Source organism: Puccinia triticina, chromosome 11A (assembly GCF_026914185.1).
Source record: "Puccinia triticina chromosome 11A, complete sequence".
Taxonomy (NCBI): domain Eukaryota; kingdom Fungi; phylum Basidiomycota; class Pucciniomycetes; order Pucciniales; family Pucciniaceae; genus Puccinia; species Puccinia triticina.
In genome coordinates, this window is record NC_070568.1 from 5,412,844 (window position 1) to 5,432,914 (window position 20,071).

The window sequence follows — 20,071 nt, forward strand, 5'->3', positions numbered from 1 at the left end:
TCAAGGCCTGTTTGTAACGACTCGATTTGATGATCCTATGAACGTTATTGATCTGAGGTCATGCATTACTAACTATCCGTTAGGAACGATCGACGATCACAATTCTGTGTCGTCATTGTTGACTAATTCACGTGTGCGTTGTTAATCATGATGTATCTCTGAGTTTTGCTTTGTTTTGACGTCATCGGGAATTTCCCCGAGAAGTTTGATTTATCACTTTACCTTTGCATTTGTTTCGCCTCTTCTTCTTTCCTCTTTTTCCCATCGAGATATTCTTTGTCATTATATTACAAATTCTACTTATCATCTTTGATCCGAGTAAACATTGTTTCTCGCGAAAAGCTTATAAAAACAAAGTTATCATAATCATTGTGAACCAATCTAATCTATTACTCAAGCAATCGGCGAACTATCCCCTCGGATAAGTTTCATAGCCATTATAGCGAACTGAGTAGTAGGGTAGACCTCACAGTTATATCTCGATCTCCATATTTTTTTTTACCATGACTATGTCCGATAACTCTAACTCTGAAATCGCACCGATAACACCTCTTTGAAACTCTCCTCAACACACTCCTTGTCCTTCTCCTCCGACTCTTCCGATCCCGGTCCCTGTTGGACAGTCTCCATTTTTTGCGACCAGCTCTCCCTCGCCTATTGACCACAATTCCCCTTCCTTTCTGGCTTTTTCACCTCGACCTATCCCTACTTTTTCTCCTCAACCGTCTCCTCAACAAGGTCACTCTGGAGGAACAGGTGCGGTCGATCAACAAGAAGATAATGTTTCGGCTTTATTGTCCAACCTTTGAGTCGATAACTCAAATCAATCCACGTTGCTTCAAGCTCAAGCAGAGTCAATTGCTCTTTTAACCGCTCAAGCCCGCCAGGACAAATCAGCAATAATATCTTTACAAGCCGAATCAAAGAACATTAAGAATATTTTTCACGATGAGTTAATGAAGAATCAGTCGGCTTCTCAACAGGCGATCGCTCACCTTCGAGGATTGGTGGAAGGTTCAAACAGCTCTTTGGGAGGAAGATTGGGCAGACTGGAGGTTGTTAATTCGCAGCTTTCGGATAAACCAAGGGTTTTTATTGAACCTCCTCATCAGCCGCATATCTACTTTACCGGAGCTCCTCAAGAAACTAATAGTTTTTGTTTCTCCATGCAAAATACTTTCGAGAGAATCGGTGATCAATTTAATACAGAGAAACAGAAAATTTTGTGGATTTCCGGTTATTTTCGTTCGGGATCCGGTCGTTTGGATGGCGGCGAGGTTCCTGCCTATACGTGGTGGCGTGGATTGCTTTTGAAAAATGCGGAGGTTTTACATTTGCCACCCCTCAAAGCATCTGCGAAAATGGAATATGTCATAGCTGAGCTGCAAGATGTGGATTCCTTTATTGACGCGATCGATCGTACTTTCGCTAATCATCATGAACTTGAAGAAGCCGAGTCGGCATTTTATTCGGCTCGTCAGGGAAGCAAGACCATTGAAGAGTTTAACATTCTCTTTAATGCTCTTCTTCATCCTTTAAAGTTGGACGATTGTTCCAAGTGTAAAGCATACGACAAGGCTATCGACCCCAATCTGGTGAAGCTGGCGCTTATTCGCGGGCCATGGAACGATTTCACCGACTTGGACTTTAAACAGCAGATTGCGGTTTCGGTGTCGCGAAATTTGGCGGGCGTCACCAAGATTCTTGATCCCAGATCCCATCAAAACCGCTCAATCAATCAATCGACTCAACATCACCCTCCGGCTGTGCAAGCTCATCATTCGGTTCCAAAAACTCCGAACCCTGATGCAATGGACGTCGATGAGATCAGCTCGGCGATAAAAGATTCAGGCTTCTCCTATGCGGAATTTTGACAACTTTGCGTGGATCGCAATATCTGTATTCGTTGTGGTGGAGCTTTTGATGAAGCTCATTATCAGAAGAGAGGTTGTACGTTGGGGACCGACATGAAGATGGACCTGACGGATATGTTGCATTTGTGGAAGGAGTGGGGTGGTGCAGTTCACAAGAAAAGGGCTGGGTTTAGACGGGGTGAATCGAAATGGGCTCCCGATAATCAGGCGAGACGATTGACAGGCGCTTTGGCGACAAAATCTCGGCCCCAACATGATAGCAGTGACTCCGACTCTCCGGTTGAACGCCCCGATCAAGGAAAGAAGCGTCAATCTCTTGCGGAGGTCGACGGCTTGCCCTTTAAGAAGCATGCATCGCAATCTCATGGGCGATGTGACGATTCTCATGGGCGAGGGGAAGAGCCGTCTTTGTCTGCGGATGCGATTTCTACGGAGGCTGTGGGAGAGATGATGGTGGGAGAAATTTTCTTCAACACCTGCATGGCAGAGAAGATGAGCGCCAGTGATAGTAAGCACAGTCATTTTGTCACCAAGTCTATTCGCGCAGACAATCGACCTTTCTTTAATGGGAGTTTATTAATAAGTAATGAATGTAAAGCTGACACTTATGTTTTGGTTGACTCCGGTGCATCTGCATCCTTCATTGATATAACGTTTGCTGAAAAGGTTAATTTAGATGTATTCCCAATGGAGGTGGGCCTTCAGTGTAAATCCTTTGATGGGTCAGCGGTGAAGTCGGGTGTAATTATCTCTTATGCAAAAGGGAGTATTTTGATTCCCACGAATTGTGGATCTTTTCTTTGTTCTCATGTAACCCTACACTTAACAAAATTAGCTTCAGCAGACATTATCTTAGGCAACTCGTGGTTGAAGGATTCGGGCTCATTTGTAGGGGGTTCTAACAGCAATATTGTAATGTATGATAGTGCACAAGAGCTTTGTGAAGTGACTTGCGATGAATCGAATCTGCTTACCAATGAGTTTTCTGACGTGTTCGTCACTGAGTCTTTAGTGTGTCTGCCGCCTCATCGGAGTCAGTTTGACTGCCAGGTGAATCTTAAGGACGGAGCGGTGCCACCCTTCGGGAAAATGTATAATTTGAGTAAATCTGAGCGCAACGAGTTAAAAATTTATGTTGACAAAAATCTTGCAAAAGGTTTCATTAGGCTGTCTTCCTCATTCGCGGCTGCGCCAATTTTTTATGTGAAGGTGGCGGGTAAGGCGAATCGGCCTTGTGTTGATTACAGGATACTAAATAGTATGACTGTTCGGGATTCATATCCGCTTCCGGTGATCTCACATTTACTGAACAATTTGCAGGGAAGCAAATTTCTTTCGAAGATTGACTTAAAGGCCGCCTTTAATCTTTTGCGAGTCGCGGAGGGGCACGAATGGAAAACGGCATTCCGGACCCCTTGGGGGTTGTACGAGTATCAGGTGATGCCTTTCGGCTTAGCTAATGCACCTGCGACGTTTCAGCGTTTTATTCAACACGTTTTGCGGGAGTTCCTGGACGTTTGTTGCTTTGTGTACATTGATGATATCTTGATCTTTTCGAAAACAAGAGAGCAACATGTGATAGATTTAAGGAACATCTTGGTAAAACTGCGGGAATACTCGTTGAAGGCATCTTTAAAGAAATGTGAGTTTTTTTGCTCTATGGTTACCTTTTTGGGGTTTGACATCACGGATAAAGGACTTAAGATGAATAAGAGCAAGTTGAAAACAATTGAGGATTGGCCTTTGCCAATTTCAGTCCGAGGACTTCGGAAATTTTTGGGGTTTACTAACTTTTACAGGCGGTTTATTCCTTGCTTCTCTTCGGTTGCGGGCCCCTTGACTACGCTGACGCAGGAAAAATATAGCGATTCTATGCTCCTTAGGTCTGACGAAGCGAAGGCCGCTTTCGTGGCGCTTAAGGAGTTGTTTGTCAATGAACCACTGTTGCTTCATTTCGATTTCGAGAAGGACAGGATTGTGCACGTGGATAGCTCGGGATATGCGATTGCGGCAGTTTTGAGTCAGCCGGATGCTAAGGGCAATTATTTTCCGGTCAGTTATTTCTCGCGCCGGGAACGGTCTTGGAAAGTTTTTGATTTGGAGTTATTGGCAATTGTCTCGGCTTGCAAGGAATGGCGCGCATGGTTGATGGGCACGGTAAACCTGGTAATGATGTTCTCTGATCATTCGAATCTTTTGTATTTTAAAACTGCTAAATATTTGTCTCCGAAGCAAGCCCGGTGGGCTTTGTTTTTGGATAACTTTAATATGTTAATCTATCACATAGCAGGTTCGCGGAATCCGGCGGATGCCCCGAGCAGGCGGGATGATTATTATGATGGTAGGGCTTTGGTCTGCGATGCTGATCTCATTGCAAAGCGAATGGTGGATTGTGGAGAGATAGTTGGTGATGTTGTCACTTCGCCTTTGTCATCCCATGATTTATTCTTCCAGCGGCCGACGGCTGATTTGTTGAAGTATTTTGCAGATAATTATTTACCTCTTGACAAAGCAGGAAAGGGTGTTTGTTTGGCTGACGGAGTGTATTGGTTTCAAGATAGGGTTTTGGTTCCATCGTCTTTGCAAACAAGGATTTTAATAATGTACCATGATGCGCCGGCGGCGGGACATCCAGGAATAGCGAGAACTTTAGCAGGTCTGACACGCACGTTTTCTTGGCCGGGTGTCAGGGCTTCTGTCATCAATTACGTGAATAGCTGTGATTCGTGCCAGCGGGTGAAGGCTCGGCGGCGGTCTCCGGATGGACAACTTGTTTCCATTGTGGCGGAGCCTAAACCGTGGAGTGTTATTGGTATGGATATGATTGTGAAGCTGCCCTTATCGGGCGGGTTTGATTCTATTCTTGTTGTTATTGATCTGCTAAGCAAACTGACTCATTTCATCCCTTGCAAGGAAGCTTCTTCTTCCGCTGTTTTAGCTTTACTTTTTCGAAAGCACATCTTCCGGTTGCATGGTCTACCCGATAAAATTGTTTCTGATAGGGGTAGTACGTTTGTTAGCGACTTTTGGAGGGCGCTTATGGAATCTTTAAGTATTAGGTCTGCTGTATCAACGGCTTACCACCCGCAGACGGACGGCCAGATGGAGCGTATGAATCAGGTTGTAGAGGATTATCTTAGGCATTTTTGTTCCTATTATCAAGATAATTGGGACAAGTGTTTGGAAATGGCGGAGTTTTCCATTAACAACACTGATTCTGCAAGTTTGAAGATTTCTCCCTTCTTTTTCACTTACGGTTTTCACCCGCACTTTAATACTTTGACGCAAAACACGGGTCGGAAGGGTTTAGATGAATTCTTAACAGATTTACAGGTGACCCAAGAAACGGCTATGGATTGTTTGCGGCAGGTGCGCATAAAACAAGCGGAATATTACAACAAGGGAAAGCGGCAATCGCCGGTATATCAAGAGGGCGACGAGGTCTTGCTTCTTTGAAAATTCATTCAGTCTCGGAGGATGAACTCTAAGTTGGATTACCGTTACATTGGTCCTTTTAAGGTAAAGAAAATGGTAGGTACAAATGCAGTGGAATTGGATTTGGCGGCGGATTACCCAAAATTTCACCCGGTTTTTAATGTTTCTTTGCTGACACGTTATGTTAACCCTACTGCGGTCGCAGGACGGAACTCGTTGTTGGGGATAAAACAAAAGTACTATAGTGATAATCAAGTTGTGGATTGGACCAAAATCAGGGCGGTGTTGGATGTAAGGAGTGTGAAAAAGGGTAAGCTTGACTATTTGATCTCCTGGGTCAATTCTACGCCGGGTGAAGACACGTGGGTGTCGCAGAATCACATTCCAGTCACGGCTAATAAATTTATAGAAAGCTTTTGACGAATGGCGGAAGTTTGGGATAAAAAGACTAAAAGAAAGGTGGCGCAGAAGAGCGGACAGAACATTCTGGTGTAGTAGCCTGGTCTTATTTTGTAACGACTTGATTTGATGATCCTATGAACATTATTGATCTGAGGTCATGCATTACTAACTATCCGTTAGGAACGATCGACAATCGCAATTCTGTGTCGTCATTGTTGACTAATTCACGTGTGTTGTTAATCATGATGTATCTCTGAGTTTTGCTTTGTTTTGACGTCATCGGGAATTTCCCCGAGAAGTTTGATTTATCAGTTTACCTTTGTATTTGTTTTGCCTCTTCTTCTTTCCTCTTTTTCCCATCGAGATATTCTTTGTCATTATATTACAAATTCTACTTATCATCTTTGATCCGAGTAAACATTGTTTCTCGCGAAAAGCTTATAAAAACAAAGTTATCATAATCATTGTGAACCAATCTAATCTATTACTCAAGCAATTGGCGAACTATCCCCTCGGATAAGTTTCATAGCCATTATAGCGAACTGAGTAGTAGGGTAGACCTCACACTGTTGCTACAGGTTGGGCCCCAAGCCAACAAGAAATCTTTGCGCCCCGGCTCCCTATGATAGATAGCAACAGCGCCTGTAGTGAAGAATATTTACAAGTCATATGCGTGTCGAGAACCTTTTCAAGTCCTGTTTTTTTCGTCATTCTCGAGCTTCAAAGGTCCGCTTGATTGACTCGGGTCGCGGGGGCGTCACGGAAAATGTAGGGGTTTTGTACACAACAAATTCTTGTACATATGTATATATAGTTGTCGCGGTAGGGGGAAAAAAACCCCCGGGGCAGTATAAATTCTGTTTTTCTACTACTATCTCGCTCTAGAGAAAACGCCGATTGGATGATCTCTCGGGGGAGGCTTGCTTCTTCCTGGGGGGAAGGGTGCGCCGGCGACGCGTCTCAAGGCCTGTCGTTACAGGTGGAGCCCAAGGGCAACGACCTCTCTGCGCTCCGGTTGCCGACCATGATAGCAACAGCCCCTGCAGAAAAGAATATACACAAGTCTTAAGGCGCGTTGTGATACATAGGTTGAGACCCGTTTGAAGTCCTGCTCAAAGATCCTTCGGAGAAGGTACATAATTCTAAGCGTCTATGAAATAGCAATGGTGAAAGACGAATCGATCCATTGTCCAAGCATTTCCATCTCAAGAAGGTCCTCGAAACCACTTCATTATTACTGCTGCCCAGAAAGTGTAGAAAGACTGGTAAGTACTGATCTTCACCACTTACCATCCCAACAATGGAACAACCAAATGATAAAACTTACAACATCATCTCTCGTTTATGAGTGATAGTTTGTTATTTGTGATGGTGGATTATTCGGGTCAAGTACAACAAGCTAAGCTAAATATTTCATTTTTATTGACAGGTACAATCCCTCCGCAAATTCAACCAAACATTGCAACGTATTCCGATAAAAATTGCTCAACTCATTACTTCTTTGAGGGCAATATATATTTAAATTTCTTGTGATGGCTACATGGTTATTATTCCTGATAGTTGAGCGCTCTTTGTTTCACTGTGGCACCAGATAATGATTCTCAAATCTAACATGATTGAATCTCTAGTTTGTTGGGCATAGCTTCCAAATGGAGACTGCAATAACAATCGAACCGCAATTAGAGTTGGAACATGCTCGAGGGCCTCACATATTTTCAAATCAAGTCAACTTCAACTCACCTCATGAACCAGCCCCCTGCGTAAGTGCATTATGTCCACAAGATTTAGCCTAAAATTTCACTCAAATTTCAAGCTTCCTGCAAGCTGATTTTTTTTATTTGTGGAGGTTAGCAGCCCGGGGTGAGCTTGAAAATATATGAAGACAAAACAACCGGCAGTATAGCTTGCCAAAGTTCTAGTCCCCCACCCTCTGAACTGGCAGTCTCTAGTGAAGTTACATTTGCGCACCCAGGACGACTAATTGTATCGAGCCGCGGAGATGCGTGCGAAGGAAATTATCGCACTTTTTTTGGTTGTATTTGTGTAGTGTGGGTGATTAGCATGATTTATGTAATCATTTACGTTGTAAAACGTTTTGGAAAGAAGTAGCTGTTGGATTTTTGTCCTCAGGACTCCTCCCTTTCTTTGCCTTCTGCCTCACTCACTCATCCCAGTCTCACTTGATTTTTAGTATGCTCCCACTTATGCTTGTTTCAAACACCTTGGTTGTCTTTTATTACACGGTCATGCTTCTTTTCTTACTGAGCTTGTAGACTTTGATCCCTGCTCAGAATAGACTGTTGGCTTACTGATTTCCTTGTGTGTGCGCGTGCTCTACCTGTGACAGATACTAGTGTCTGGTGAAATCTTTTATGAGAATTCCAGTGCTTTCTATCAACGGTGAAACAGATACTATACAATACAGTATCTTCAGATACTTGTGTATTGTATCTGTTGAAAAATACAAAATTGTAAATACAAATGTATTGTATCTGCCTAAAGATACAATACCATAGTATTGTATCAATAAATTATTAAAACTTGATTTTCTTGTTTTTGGTCACTGTGGACGGTATACAGAAAAACTATCAAAAAACGTAAAAAAACAGTATCTTGTATTGGGTTGTATTTGCAACAAGATACCAAAGTTTGAATAAATTTGTATAGTATTGGTCTTTGAATACAATACAAATAAATAGTATTGGGTGCAAAACAGATACAAATACAGGCAGATACAGATACATGTATTGTATTTGTTTCACCGTTGTTTCTATCCATCTTTTCTATAATTCATTATTATTTTCTTCCACAAGTGATCTCTTGAACTTAGTCTATGTAACATAGCCTACAATCAAGAAATCAAAACCATTGTTTCTCCTCATTTCTTCTCCACGCCCCTCCTTAAGCCGCATCCGTTGAGCAAATCATCCTCACTGCCCCATCTCAAGCCTCCTGCTCAATTCTTGTCTCTTGCTTGTGTGGTCCGCAGTCCAAATTTATATTGGAAGACTTGCTGTCAATCCAGGAACTAAGGTTTTTCCAAATTGGATACACTTTTTGCACATTGAAAAACTCTTTGCGCAAAGTGGGAATCCGCGGCCGCGGCGTCGAGTCCCACTGTGCGCGACCATGTAAAACCCTTTGCGCTGTGGAACTCTCATGCAACGGGTAAGTAGAGCTTGGAGGGGAATAAGTAATGTATCACAGAAAATGACACACTACAAGGGTGCTTGAAAGGCTGCCCTCCTGTAATAAGCTTTGGTAGTACACTAAAATTTAAGTGTGGCGCAATCTTCTGAAGATTTTTAGTCTAAATCTTTTCTACTTTAATAAACCTTATAATCCAAGCCGTCTCCACTGTTTCTCTACAGCACACATTTCCGGATAACCCCTGACCGCTTGTGTGGAGCAGCTGTTGTGGTAAGATCAATCAACGTGGTACAAACTTTTAATAATCTTAAATTACATATTACATATAACATATAGCAGGATACATACTCCAAAAGCGTTGATATTACAATGTACACATGTTCCAAGATGTTACATACGTTTTTTAGTGAAACTTCTTCATTCAAAAGCGCCCTCATTAGCTGGTTTTTCATCTATACATAAACACTAGGTTTCTGTCTTTACACGCCACAGATATGATCATCTCTACATAATAAATTCCCAATCAGGTTATATTTTAAAGCTTAAATCTAGTCTAAGTAATTAGGGTGAAAGTCAGGAGTATTTTATTTCATAACATCTTCCCAATTTGGTATATTTTTCACTACACATGGTACAGCTTTCCCAAAGTAGCTATTTCTTTTCACACTATATTAAATTCTTCTTTCACGCTTTATTATTACTAGACTTTTAGGGCGGCTTCGCCGCTGCTCGCCTCAGACTGTGCATTAAGATCAGGTTTAATTCAGACACTATTGCAAAGTCTCCCTCACAGCCACTGAAGAAATATAATTCAATAAGTGAAATCATTTCATTTGGGGACATCAGATGATTTTGAAATAAACAATGAATCAGTGTTGAGGAAAAGTATACATAACATTGTTTCTCAGCCCCATGTGGCTGCTAATGCAGTGCTTGATTGTTTGGACCAAAAGAATAGACCGACCTGATGAGCACACCTTTGCTGCGCCATAGAATGTTTTTTTGACCAAAGCAGAGCTCGCAGGACAAGCAAGACAGTCGCAAGTAATTGGGGTGTGCATACGGGAAGATTCTCAGCGGTTTGATTGATGTTGATCACTGGCGAGGTCGGGATTGTTTGGAGGGTTGATTGTCTGGGGTCTTTGTCTTTGGCAGCCATAACTAAAAAAATTGAGAAGCAAAAACTCTGAAAGAACAAATGATGGGGGCGACAGACTGAGGAAGGGGAGGGAAGTAGAGCTTGAGGTACCAAACCACCGCGGGATGTATGAATTGGAGGAGCCAAGGGGTATTTGCAAAGCCAGCGGCCACCCTCTCCGGAGTCTCTTGCAGCGCACAGCAGAGGTCTTGGGATCCATCATATCCAAGACCTCGACTGTGGGCTATGCTGCCGCCTCGAAACAAATCAGAGCTGCTGCGCTATTGCGCTTTCACAGCAGAAAAGCGCATGCAGCACAACTTTAGCTCCAAAAAGCTTTTTTCAGCTGCGCTGCACTATATTAGCTCAAAAGCGCAGCTTTTCCCGCTGCGCTTGCGCTTTTTCACCTGGGGAATAGCGCAAGTGAGCTACATTTAGCCGTAGCGCAGCGGTTTATGGCTGCGCTACAGCTTTTTGGGGCGGGCACGTAGTGGGCGCCCGCTGCGCTGCGCTAAAACGGGCGCTTTTTGTAGCGCAGCGCAGCCTTTCACCATTGCTACAGCCTTCGACTGGAAGGATTGCCTTCCAGTCGAAGGGGCTCTGCAGCCTCTTTGACTGGAAGGATTCCCTTCCGGTCGAAGGGGCTCTGCAGCCTCTTCGACTGGAAGGATTCCCTTCCGGTCGAAGGGGCTCTGCAGCCTCTTCGACTGGAAGGATTCCCTTCCGGTCGAAGGGGCTCTGCAGCCTCTTCGACTGGAAGGATTCCCTTCCGGTCGAAGGGGCTCTGCAGCCTCTTCGACTGGAAGGATTCCCTTCCGGTCGAAGGGGCTCTGCAGCCTCTTCGACTGGAAGGATTCCCTTCCGGTCGAAGGGGCTCTACAGCCTCTTCGACTGGAAGGATTCCTTTCCGGTCGAAGGGGCTCTACAGCCTCTTCGACTGGAAGGATTCCCTACCAGTCCAAGGGGCTCTGCAGCCTCTTTGACTGGAAGGATTCCCTTCCGGTCGAAGGGGCTCTACAGCCTCTTCGACTGGCAGGATTCCCTTCCGGTCGAAGGGGCTCTACAGCCTCTTCGACTGGAAGGATTCCTTTCCGGTCGAAGGGGCTCTACAGCCTCTTCGACTGGAAGGATTCCCTACCAGTCGGAGGGGCTCTTCAGCCTCTTCGACTGGAAGGATTCCTTTCCGGTCGAAGGGTGTAACGGATGACTTTGATAAATTGTGAGCCATGCGCTGCTTTGCGCTAATGATGGTAAGCCAGGATTCTTCGATCATGATCGAATCTCCTTGGCAGGATTGCTTCATTATTAATCAATGACGTATTCTTTTCTTCATGATGTCATCGGTTCGAATTTTGTTTTGTTGCCTACTCTTTCTTTCGCGATTTGTCTTTCCTTCTTTCTTTCCTCTCTTTCTCTATCGCGATATTCTTTGTCATAGTTTTCCTCACAATCAAAATTATCAACTATCCTAAAGAAATTCAAATCTTAAGGTTATAACTCCGAAATCAATAAACTCTTTTATATATAAACTTCATCAACGTGACTCGGGAGAACTTCACAATCTTATATTTCCTAAAGCTTACTAAACAAGCAATCGGCGAACTATCCTCTTGGATAGTTTCATAGCCAAATAGTGAACTGTTTAGTAGGCCAGGCCTCACAATTATATCGCGATCATTTTCAAAACACTCGTATAAACATTTTTTTTTACCATACAATCATGTCCGACAGCTCTGAAATGGCTCCCATGACTCCTATTCGAAATTCTCCTAAATTTACACCTTCGCCACCTTTGGCATCAGCTCTTCCAATACCATCAACCTCTCATCAAGCTTCATTTTTTGCGATCGGTAGTCCTTCACCAATCGATCATAATTCACCTTTGTTTTTGGCCTTCTCGCCTCGACATATTCCTTCGGTCTCACCTCAATCGGGCGGTCATCCGCCTCAACAAGGACCTTCTCAATCTGGCGGTCACGCCGGACAGCAGAACCTTGGTATTCCAGGGCACACCAAGGACGACATCTCATCTTTACTCTCCAACCTCCGAGTCGATAACTCGACCCAGTCATCCCTGATTCAGGCGCAGGCGGCATCGATCGCTCTTTTGACCGCGCAGGCCCGTCAAGACAAGAAATCTATCAGTTTGTTACAAGAAGAAACCAAGAATATCAAAGATGTTTTTCATGGCGAACTTTTGAAGACTCAATTGGATCATCAACAATCGATTTCCCATCTTCGCGGTCTATTGGAGGGGTCGAACTCTGCGTTGGGAGGTCGTGTTGGTCGTTTAGAGGTGTTGAACACTCAATCAATGACGGAGAGGCCCAAGATTTTTATTGAGCCCCCTCACCAACCTCACATCTTCTTTACCGGCTCTCCGCGTGAGACTAATAATTTTTGTTTCACGATGAGGAACACTTTTGATCGGATCGGCGAGCAGTTCAACTCGGAAAAACAGAAGATCATGTGGATTTTGGTTTATTTTTGTTCAGGATCGGGACGTATGGATGGCGAAGTTCCGGCTTACACATGGTTCCGTGGTCTTCTTTCAAGCAATGCGGAGGCGCTTCATTTGCCACCTCTTCGAGCATCTGCGGGAATGAACTATGTTTTAGCTGAGCTTCGTGATGTGGAATCTTTCATTAACGCAATTGAACATACGTTTGCTAATCACCATGAGTATGAAGAAGCGGAAGCGGCTTTCTACGCGGCACGGCAGGGTAACAAGACCATCGAGGAGTTTAACATTCTATTCAAATCTCTTCTTCGGCCGTTGGAGTTAGACAAACGCTCCAAGTGTAAGGCTTACAATAAGGCAATTGACCCGAATCTGGTCAAGTTGGCGTTGATCCGGGGCCCTTGGACTGATGTTATTGATCTGGACGCAAAACAAGAGATAGCGGTTTTGGTTTCGCATAATGTTGCGGGGGTCAGCAAAATTCTCAACCCAAAGTCTTCCCAGCCACGTCCGAGTCACCCACCTCAACAACGTCCACCGGCTCATCAACCTCCGGCAAAGTTGCCCGACGAAGATGCAATGGAAGTCGATGAAATGTCGGCGGCTATTCGGGAGTCTGGTTTTACTTATCCAGAATTTCGCCAAGGTTGTGTTGATCGCAACATATGTATTCGCTGTGGCGGGACTTTTGATGACGCTCATTATCAGGCTCAAGGTTGTACGATGGGGAGGGATATGAAGATGGACTTATCGGATATGTTAGAGTTATGGAAGGAATGGGGTGGTTCGGTTCGTCGAAAGAAGGGCAAGCGTAGTGATTCGAAGTGGGCGCCTGAAAATTTGTCCTCTCGAGCTGCCGCGTTGGCCCGTCCGAAATCAAATCCTCGACCAGTTTTGAGTCGATCTAATTCTCCTGCGGAACGTCCGGACAAGGGGAAGAAGCGTCAATCCGTCGCGGAGGTGGACAGTTTACCGTTCAAACGACGGGACACTCTTTCTCACGATTAATCGGCTTCTGCTGATCCATCCTTGGCGGCGGACATGGTCCATATGACGGACATGTCGGCGGGAGAAGTTTTTTCAATGCCTGTATGTCGGAAAAGATGAATTTGGCAGACTGTAAGCAAGCGCATTTTGTGAAGAGGGTGTCTGTTTCAGACAATCGACCTTTCTTTGACGGAAGATTGCTGATTAATAATAAGTACAATGCTGACGCTTGTGTTTTAGTGGACTCGGGCGCATCCGCCTCCTTTATTAACATTGATTTTGCGCAGAAAACCAAAATACAGACGTTCGACCTGGACATTCGGGTGCAATGCAAGTCCTTCGACGGATCATTGGCTGCTTCGGGCAAAATAGTTTCTTATGTAAAAGGGAGTGTTCTAATTCCCATTGTTTGCGGGTCGTTTCTTTGCTCCAATGTCACATTATATTTAACCAAACTAGCTTCTGCCGACATTATTTTAGGTAATTCGTGGCTAAAAGACTCTGGTACTTTTGTTGGGGGGAGCGACTGTGATGTTGTAATGTATGAAAGTATACAAGAATTAATATTGATCTTTGTAATGAATCAAAAGCGCTTACAGATCAGTTTTTGGATGTATTTGTGACAGAATCTCTGGCTCAACTACCCCCTCATAGGGGGGAGTTTGATTGCATGGTTAACCTGAAAAAGGGGGCGGTTCCCCCCTTTGGTAAGATGTATAACTTGAGCAAATCTGAGAGAGATGAGTTGAAGACTTATGTCGATGGGAACCTCGCCAAAGGTTTAATTAGAGTTTCATCTTCGTCGGCGGCGGCGCCCATATTTTATGTTAAGGTAGAGGGTAAGGCGAACCAACCGTGTTTCAACTATCGTATTCTCAACAACATGACCGTGCGGGACTAATATCCGCTACCAGTAATTGCTCATCTCTTGAACAATTTACAGGGTTGTAAATTTTTATCAAAGATTGACCTCAAGGCGGCATTCAACCTACTTCAAGTGGCGGAAGGTCACAAATGGAAAACGGCTTTCCGGACACCTTGGGGTTTGTATGAATATCAGGTCATGCCCTTTGGTTTAGCTAATGCTCCGGCAACTTTCCAGCGGTTTATTCAGCATGTGTTACGTGAGTTTTTGGATGTGTGTTGTTTTGTATACATCGATGACATTTTGATTTACTCAAAGACAAAGGAACAGCATATTCTCGATTTGAATTGCATTTTACAGAAGCTGCGTGAATTTTCCTTGAAGGCTTCACTTCATAAATGCCAGTTTTTCTGTAAGATGGTTACGTTTTTGGGTTTTGACATTACTGATTGAGGTTTAAAAATGAATGCTAACAAGCTTACTACAATAGCTGATTGGCCTTTTCCGGCGACGGTCAGGGGTTTGCGAAAATTTTTGGGTTTCACCAATTTCTACAGGCGTTTTATACCGCGATTCTCATTGGTAGCCGGTCCTTTGACCACTCTGACTCAAGAGAAGTATTCGGATTCTACACTCCTCAATTCCTCTGATGCGTTACGTGCTTTTGATAAACTAAAATCTATGTTTATAAAGGAGCCGTTGCTTCTGCATTTTGACTTTGACAAAGATAGGGTCGTCCATGTTGATAGCTCGGGTTACGCCATTGCAGCGGTGCTGAGCCAGCCTAATTCTTGTGGCGATTACCTCCCGGTCAGTTATTTTTCCAGGAAACTTTCCGATAGGGAGCGATTGTGGAAGATATTTGATTTGGAACTGTTGGCGATTGTGTCTGCATGTCAGGAATGGAGGGCGTGGTTGATGGGGACTGAACACCCGGTTGCTATGTTTTCCGATCACTCCAATCTTTTGTATTTCAGAACTGCTAAGTACTTATCTCCAAAACAAGCGCGGTGGGCTCTCTTTTTGGATAACTTCAATATGCTAATATATCATATTGGTGGTTCCAAGAATCCAGCAGACGGGCCGAGCCGACGTGATGATTTTTATGATGGCAGATCCTTGAGCACCGATGCGGACTTGATTGCAAGGCGAATGGTGGTCTGTGATGCGATGGGAGAGGATTTGAAGCGGTCACCTTTCAGCTCTCATGACCTGTTTTTCCAGTGTCCTACTGCTGACCTTCTGTCTTATTTTGAAAGGTTTTATACTCCGGAGGAAGTCAAACAGAGAGGGATTTCTTGTGCTGACGATACTTACTGGCATAATTGCAGGGTTTTGGTCCCTGCTTCGTTGCAGACTAGAATTTTAATTATGTATCACAACTCACCTGCGGTGGGCCATCCGGGTATAGCGAGGACTTTGGGGACCTTGACGCGAACTTTTTTGTGGCCAGGGGTAAAAGCGGCTGTAATCAAGTACATCAGGAGTTGCGACTCTTGCCAACGCGTGAAAGCGAGGCGTATTGCACCGGAAGGAACACTGTTCTCGATTGTCGCGGATCGTAAACCCTGGAGTGTAATTGGTATGGACTTGATCGTGAAGCTCCCGTTGTCTTCTGGCTTTGATTCTATCCTGGTAGTGGTGGATTTGTTAAGCAAGTTGACCCATTTTATTCCTTGCAGAGAGGCATCTTCTTTGGCAGTTTTGGCTGGCCTTTTTAAGAAGCACATCTTTCGTTTACATGGGTTGCCCGATAAGATTGTATCGGACAGAGGAAGTACTTTTGTCAGTGACTTCTGGAAATCATTGACGCAATTGTTGGGAATCAAATCAGCTTTGTTGACGGCTTATCACCCGCAGACAGATGGCCAAACCGAGCGAATGAATCAAGTTGTAGAAGATTACCTTCGGCATTTCTGTTCCTATTACCAGGACAACTGGGATAGGTGCCTGGACATGGCGGAATTCTCAATAAACAACTCGGATTCGGCGAGTTTGAAGATTTCTCCATTTTTCTTTACTTATGGGTTCCATCCACGTTTTAACGTAATTACTGAGAACACCGGACGCAAGGGAGTAGATGATTTTATTGTGGATTTACAGTTGACTCAAGAGACGGCTATGGAATGTCTACGTCAAGCTCGTATTAAGCAGGCAATGTATTATAATAAGGGTAGGCGCGATGCTCCAGTTTATCAGCCAGGAGATGAAGTTTTGTTGCTCCGGAAATTTATTCAGTCGCGGCGGGTTAACTCAAAGTTAGATTATAGGTACATTGGGCCTTTCAAGGTTGTTAAAATGGTCGGTACGAATGCGGTGGAGCTGGATTTGGCTGCAGACTATCCTAAACTTCATCCCGGTTTTAATGTGTCCTTGCTGAATCGTTACGTCAGTCCAGTTTCAGTAACGGGACGGTTGTCAAATATGGGAATTAAGGACAAATATTACACGGACGGACAAGTGGTGGACTGGTCTAAAATTAAGGCGATTCTGGACATGCGCAGTACCGCAAAGGGTAAGACTGACTATCTTATTTCATGGCAGAATTCCACACCGGGAGAGGATACGTGGGTTTCCCAAAATCATATCCCGGTGTCAGTTAATGATTTACTCGATAGATTCAAGAAAGCTTGGGATTTGAAGTCGAGAAAGGGTAAGAATAAAAGTAATACAAAGACTTCGGGAGGGTAGTAGCCAAGCCTTATTTTGTAACAGATGACTTTGATAAATTGTGAGTCATGCGCTGCTTTGCGCTAATGATGGTAAGCCAGGATTCTTCGATCATGATTGAATCTCCTTGGCAGGATTGCTTCATTATTAATCAATGACGTATTCTTTTCTTCATGATGTCATCAGTTCAAATTTTGTTTTGTTGCCTACTCTTTCTTTTGCAATTTGTCTTTCCTTCTTTCTTTCCTCTCTTTCTCTATCGCGATATTCTTTGTCATAGTTTTCCTCACAATCAAAATTATCAACTATCCTAAAGAAATTCAAATCTTAAGGTTATAACTCCGAAATCGATAAACTCTTTTATATATAAACTTCATCAACGTGACTCGGGAGAACTTCACAATCTTATATTTCCTAAAGCTTACTAAACAAGCAATCGGCAAACTATCCTCTTGGATATTTTCATAGCCACATAGTGAACTGTTTAGTAGGCCAGGCCTCACAAAGGGGCTCTACAGCCTCTTTGACTGGAAGGATTCCCTTCCGGTCGAAGGGGCTCTGCAGCCTCTTCGACTGGAAGGATTCCCTTCCGGTCGAAGGGGCTCTGCAGCCTCTTCGACTGGAAGGATTCCCTTCCGGTCGAAGGGGCTCTACAGCCTCTTTGACTGGAAGGATTCCCTTCCGGTCGAAGGGGCTCTACAGCCTCTTTGACTGGAAGGATTCCCTTCCGGTCGAAGGGGCTCTACAGCCTCTTCGACTGGAAGGACTCCCTACCAGTCGAAGAAGCTCTGCAGCCTCTTCGACTGGAAGGATTCCCTTCCGGTCGAAGGGGCTATACAGCCCATTTGACTGGAAGGATTCCCTTCCGGTCGAAGGGGCTATACAGCCTATTTGACTGGAAGGATTCCCTTCCGGTCGAAGGGGCTCTACAGCCTCTTCGACGTATAGCCCCTTTGACCGGAAGGAAATCCTTCCAGTCGAAGAGGCTGTAGAGCCCCTTCGACCGGAAGGGAATCCCTTCCTGTCAAAAGGGCTGTAAACCCTACCAACTGGAAGGAAGACCTTCCAGTAGAAAAGAATATAAATAGGGCTTCCATTTTCACCAACGGTTTTCCCCCACGCTCCCCCACCTAGGCACTTTAAAGCCACAGGGGAGTGTCAAAGGCAATGGGGGCTTAGGGTACTGGTTAGCGGGATTCGCGCCAGCCCTACTGAGTTAAAACTCATGGTTTTTTTGGTTTTGATGAGGGGAAACCCTTGAACCAAAGTTCCATGAGTTACAGGTTTTAGTGAACTTAGATTATTTCACACTGCTTATTATTTCACACATCACAAAACCACTCTCAGACGTGTTTTTCTCTATAAAAGGAGGCCTTCCTTGCCCCTTCTTGTTTCCTTTTTTCCCCATGTCTGCACTAGTTTATATATTTTACATATAAAGCATTCATCACTTCAAAATATTAGCTTCATAAATTGTCCCTTTCAAACATTGAACACTTCTAAATTTGCCTTCTTCAAACAATTGCTTCAAATCTCAAAACTCCTACAAGGTTTGATAAGTTAAATAACTTAGACTAAAAATCTTCAGAAGATTGCGCCACACTTAAATTCTAGTTTACTCCCAAAGCTTATTACAGGAGGGCAGCCTTTCAAGCACCCTTGTAGCGTGTCATTTTGTGATACATTACATTTCCCCTCCAAGCTCTACTTACCCTTTGCGTGAGAGTTCCACACCGTCAGGTGTTATCCGTAGGCCCTTGTGGTCCCTGCCCTTAAGGTAGGTTTTCACTAGGGCCGGTGTTTGGGTCTCGGTGGAGAGCCTCACCTGTAACCAAATAGGTTACTAAGTCACTTGTAAAAAGAACATGGTCGCGGGTGAGAAACCAGACGCCGAGGACTAGTGATGGGTGAGTTTTCTCCTCCTGGAGCAGAGAGAAACAGGTGCCGCCGGCATGGCAGCGGAGAAGATGGGAGCTAGCGCTACACCTGAAACTCAGGGAGAAGCCTGAGCCTACGCGAGCCCCCCATCTTGCCCCGCGACAAGCGGTCAGCAGTGTTCTCCTTTGAGACCACGCGTTTTGGGGTCACATCTAATTCTACTTGTACTACGAGGGCCTGAATAACCTTCCATTCCTCATTTACGTGGGTATCCCGTGACTTGCGCAACACTAAAACGCTTTCGGTTGTGGTATTGTCCATCCAGACGACGAAGTTTGTCCCCTTCACGACCCAGCTGAGCTCTTGTAACATGAGAATGCCAATCCGGATCGCAACCGTCTCCGCCCAGGCGATAGTTCTCTTTAGATTAGGCCCTTCCCAGTCCTCTTTGAAACGAAGTTGGGACCAACGGTTCCCAATAAGAACACCGATGCCAAAACTGGTGGAGGGGTCACCCACCCAGTTGATTTTGACTTCTTCTGGAGTCGGCACCAGTCTTGAGCTTGAAAAGGAGTTTAGCGTTGCTAACCAAAAATTCAGGTCCGTTGCCACATCCTTAGGCACCTCCCTTGTGGCCCACAACTGCAAGAATTCAAACGACTAAGAGTGTATTGCCATTAGGGTCATGTTATGATACAAGTTTTTTATAGAGAGAAAAGAAACAAGAAGCTCAGGTCGTACCTAAGAGCTGGAGCGCGATTTGAATAAGCAGCAAGAGATGTACGAGACAAGTAAAACCGTCGAGGAATTGAAGAGATAAAATAAGAAGAGACAAGCGGAGAAAGAGGAAAAAGAAAAGGGGTGTGAGAATAATCAGATGATTGGCACGAAGTCGTTGATGTACTGAAGTGGATGCAGGTGCTAGGCTGATGAGTACTTTGGGTCTGGAGAAGGTTGTGTTGGTCGATTTGTGAAAGCTAAGAGTGGCTATGATTGGAAAAGATGCGACAAGGAAAGACAGCACAGAAAGTGAGCTTTAGAGTCTCCTTTTAAGGAGGAAGCAAAAATTCTCTTACGAATAAGGTAGTACCACTTGGCGTCGCTATGCACTGACCCTTTTGGGGTTCAGGTTGTTTGCGGTAGGCAGGTCTTGAACGGACTGGTTGTAAGGCTTTGGCAACTGGGCATCGTCTGTGACGGTAGTTGCTGTT

The 20,071-nt window shown here is 44.5% G+C and overlaps 1 protein-coding gene across 1 annotated transcript in view; it reads right to left on the bottom strand.

Annotated features, from left to right (window-relative positions):
- PtA15_11A524 (uncharacterized protein) overlaps positions 1-20,071 on the bottom strand; it is a gene marked incomplete at both ends in the record, with an annotated part of 31,980 nt that overhangs the window by 7,032 nt on the left and 4,877 nt on the right. The window contains one exon of the mRNA XM_053161441.1: positions 19,975-20,066. Coding sequence (XP_053025387.1) covers positions 19,975-20,066 — 92 coding nt within the window. The remainder of the gene's footprint in view (positions 1-19,974; positions 20,067-20,071) is intronic.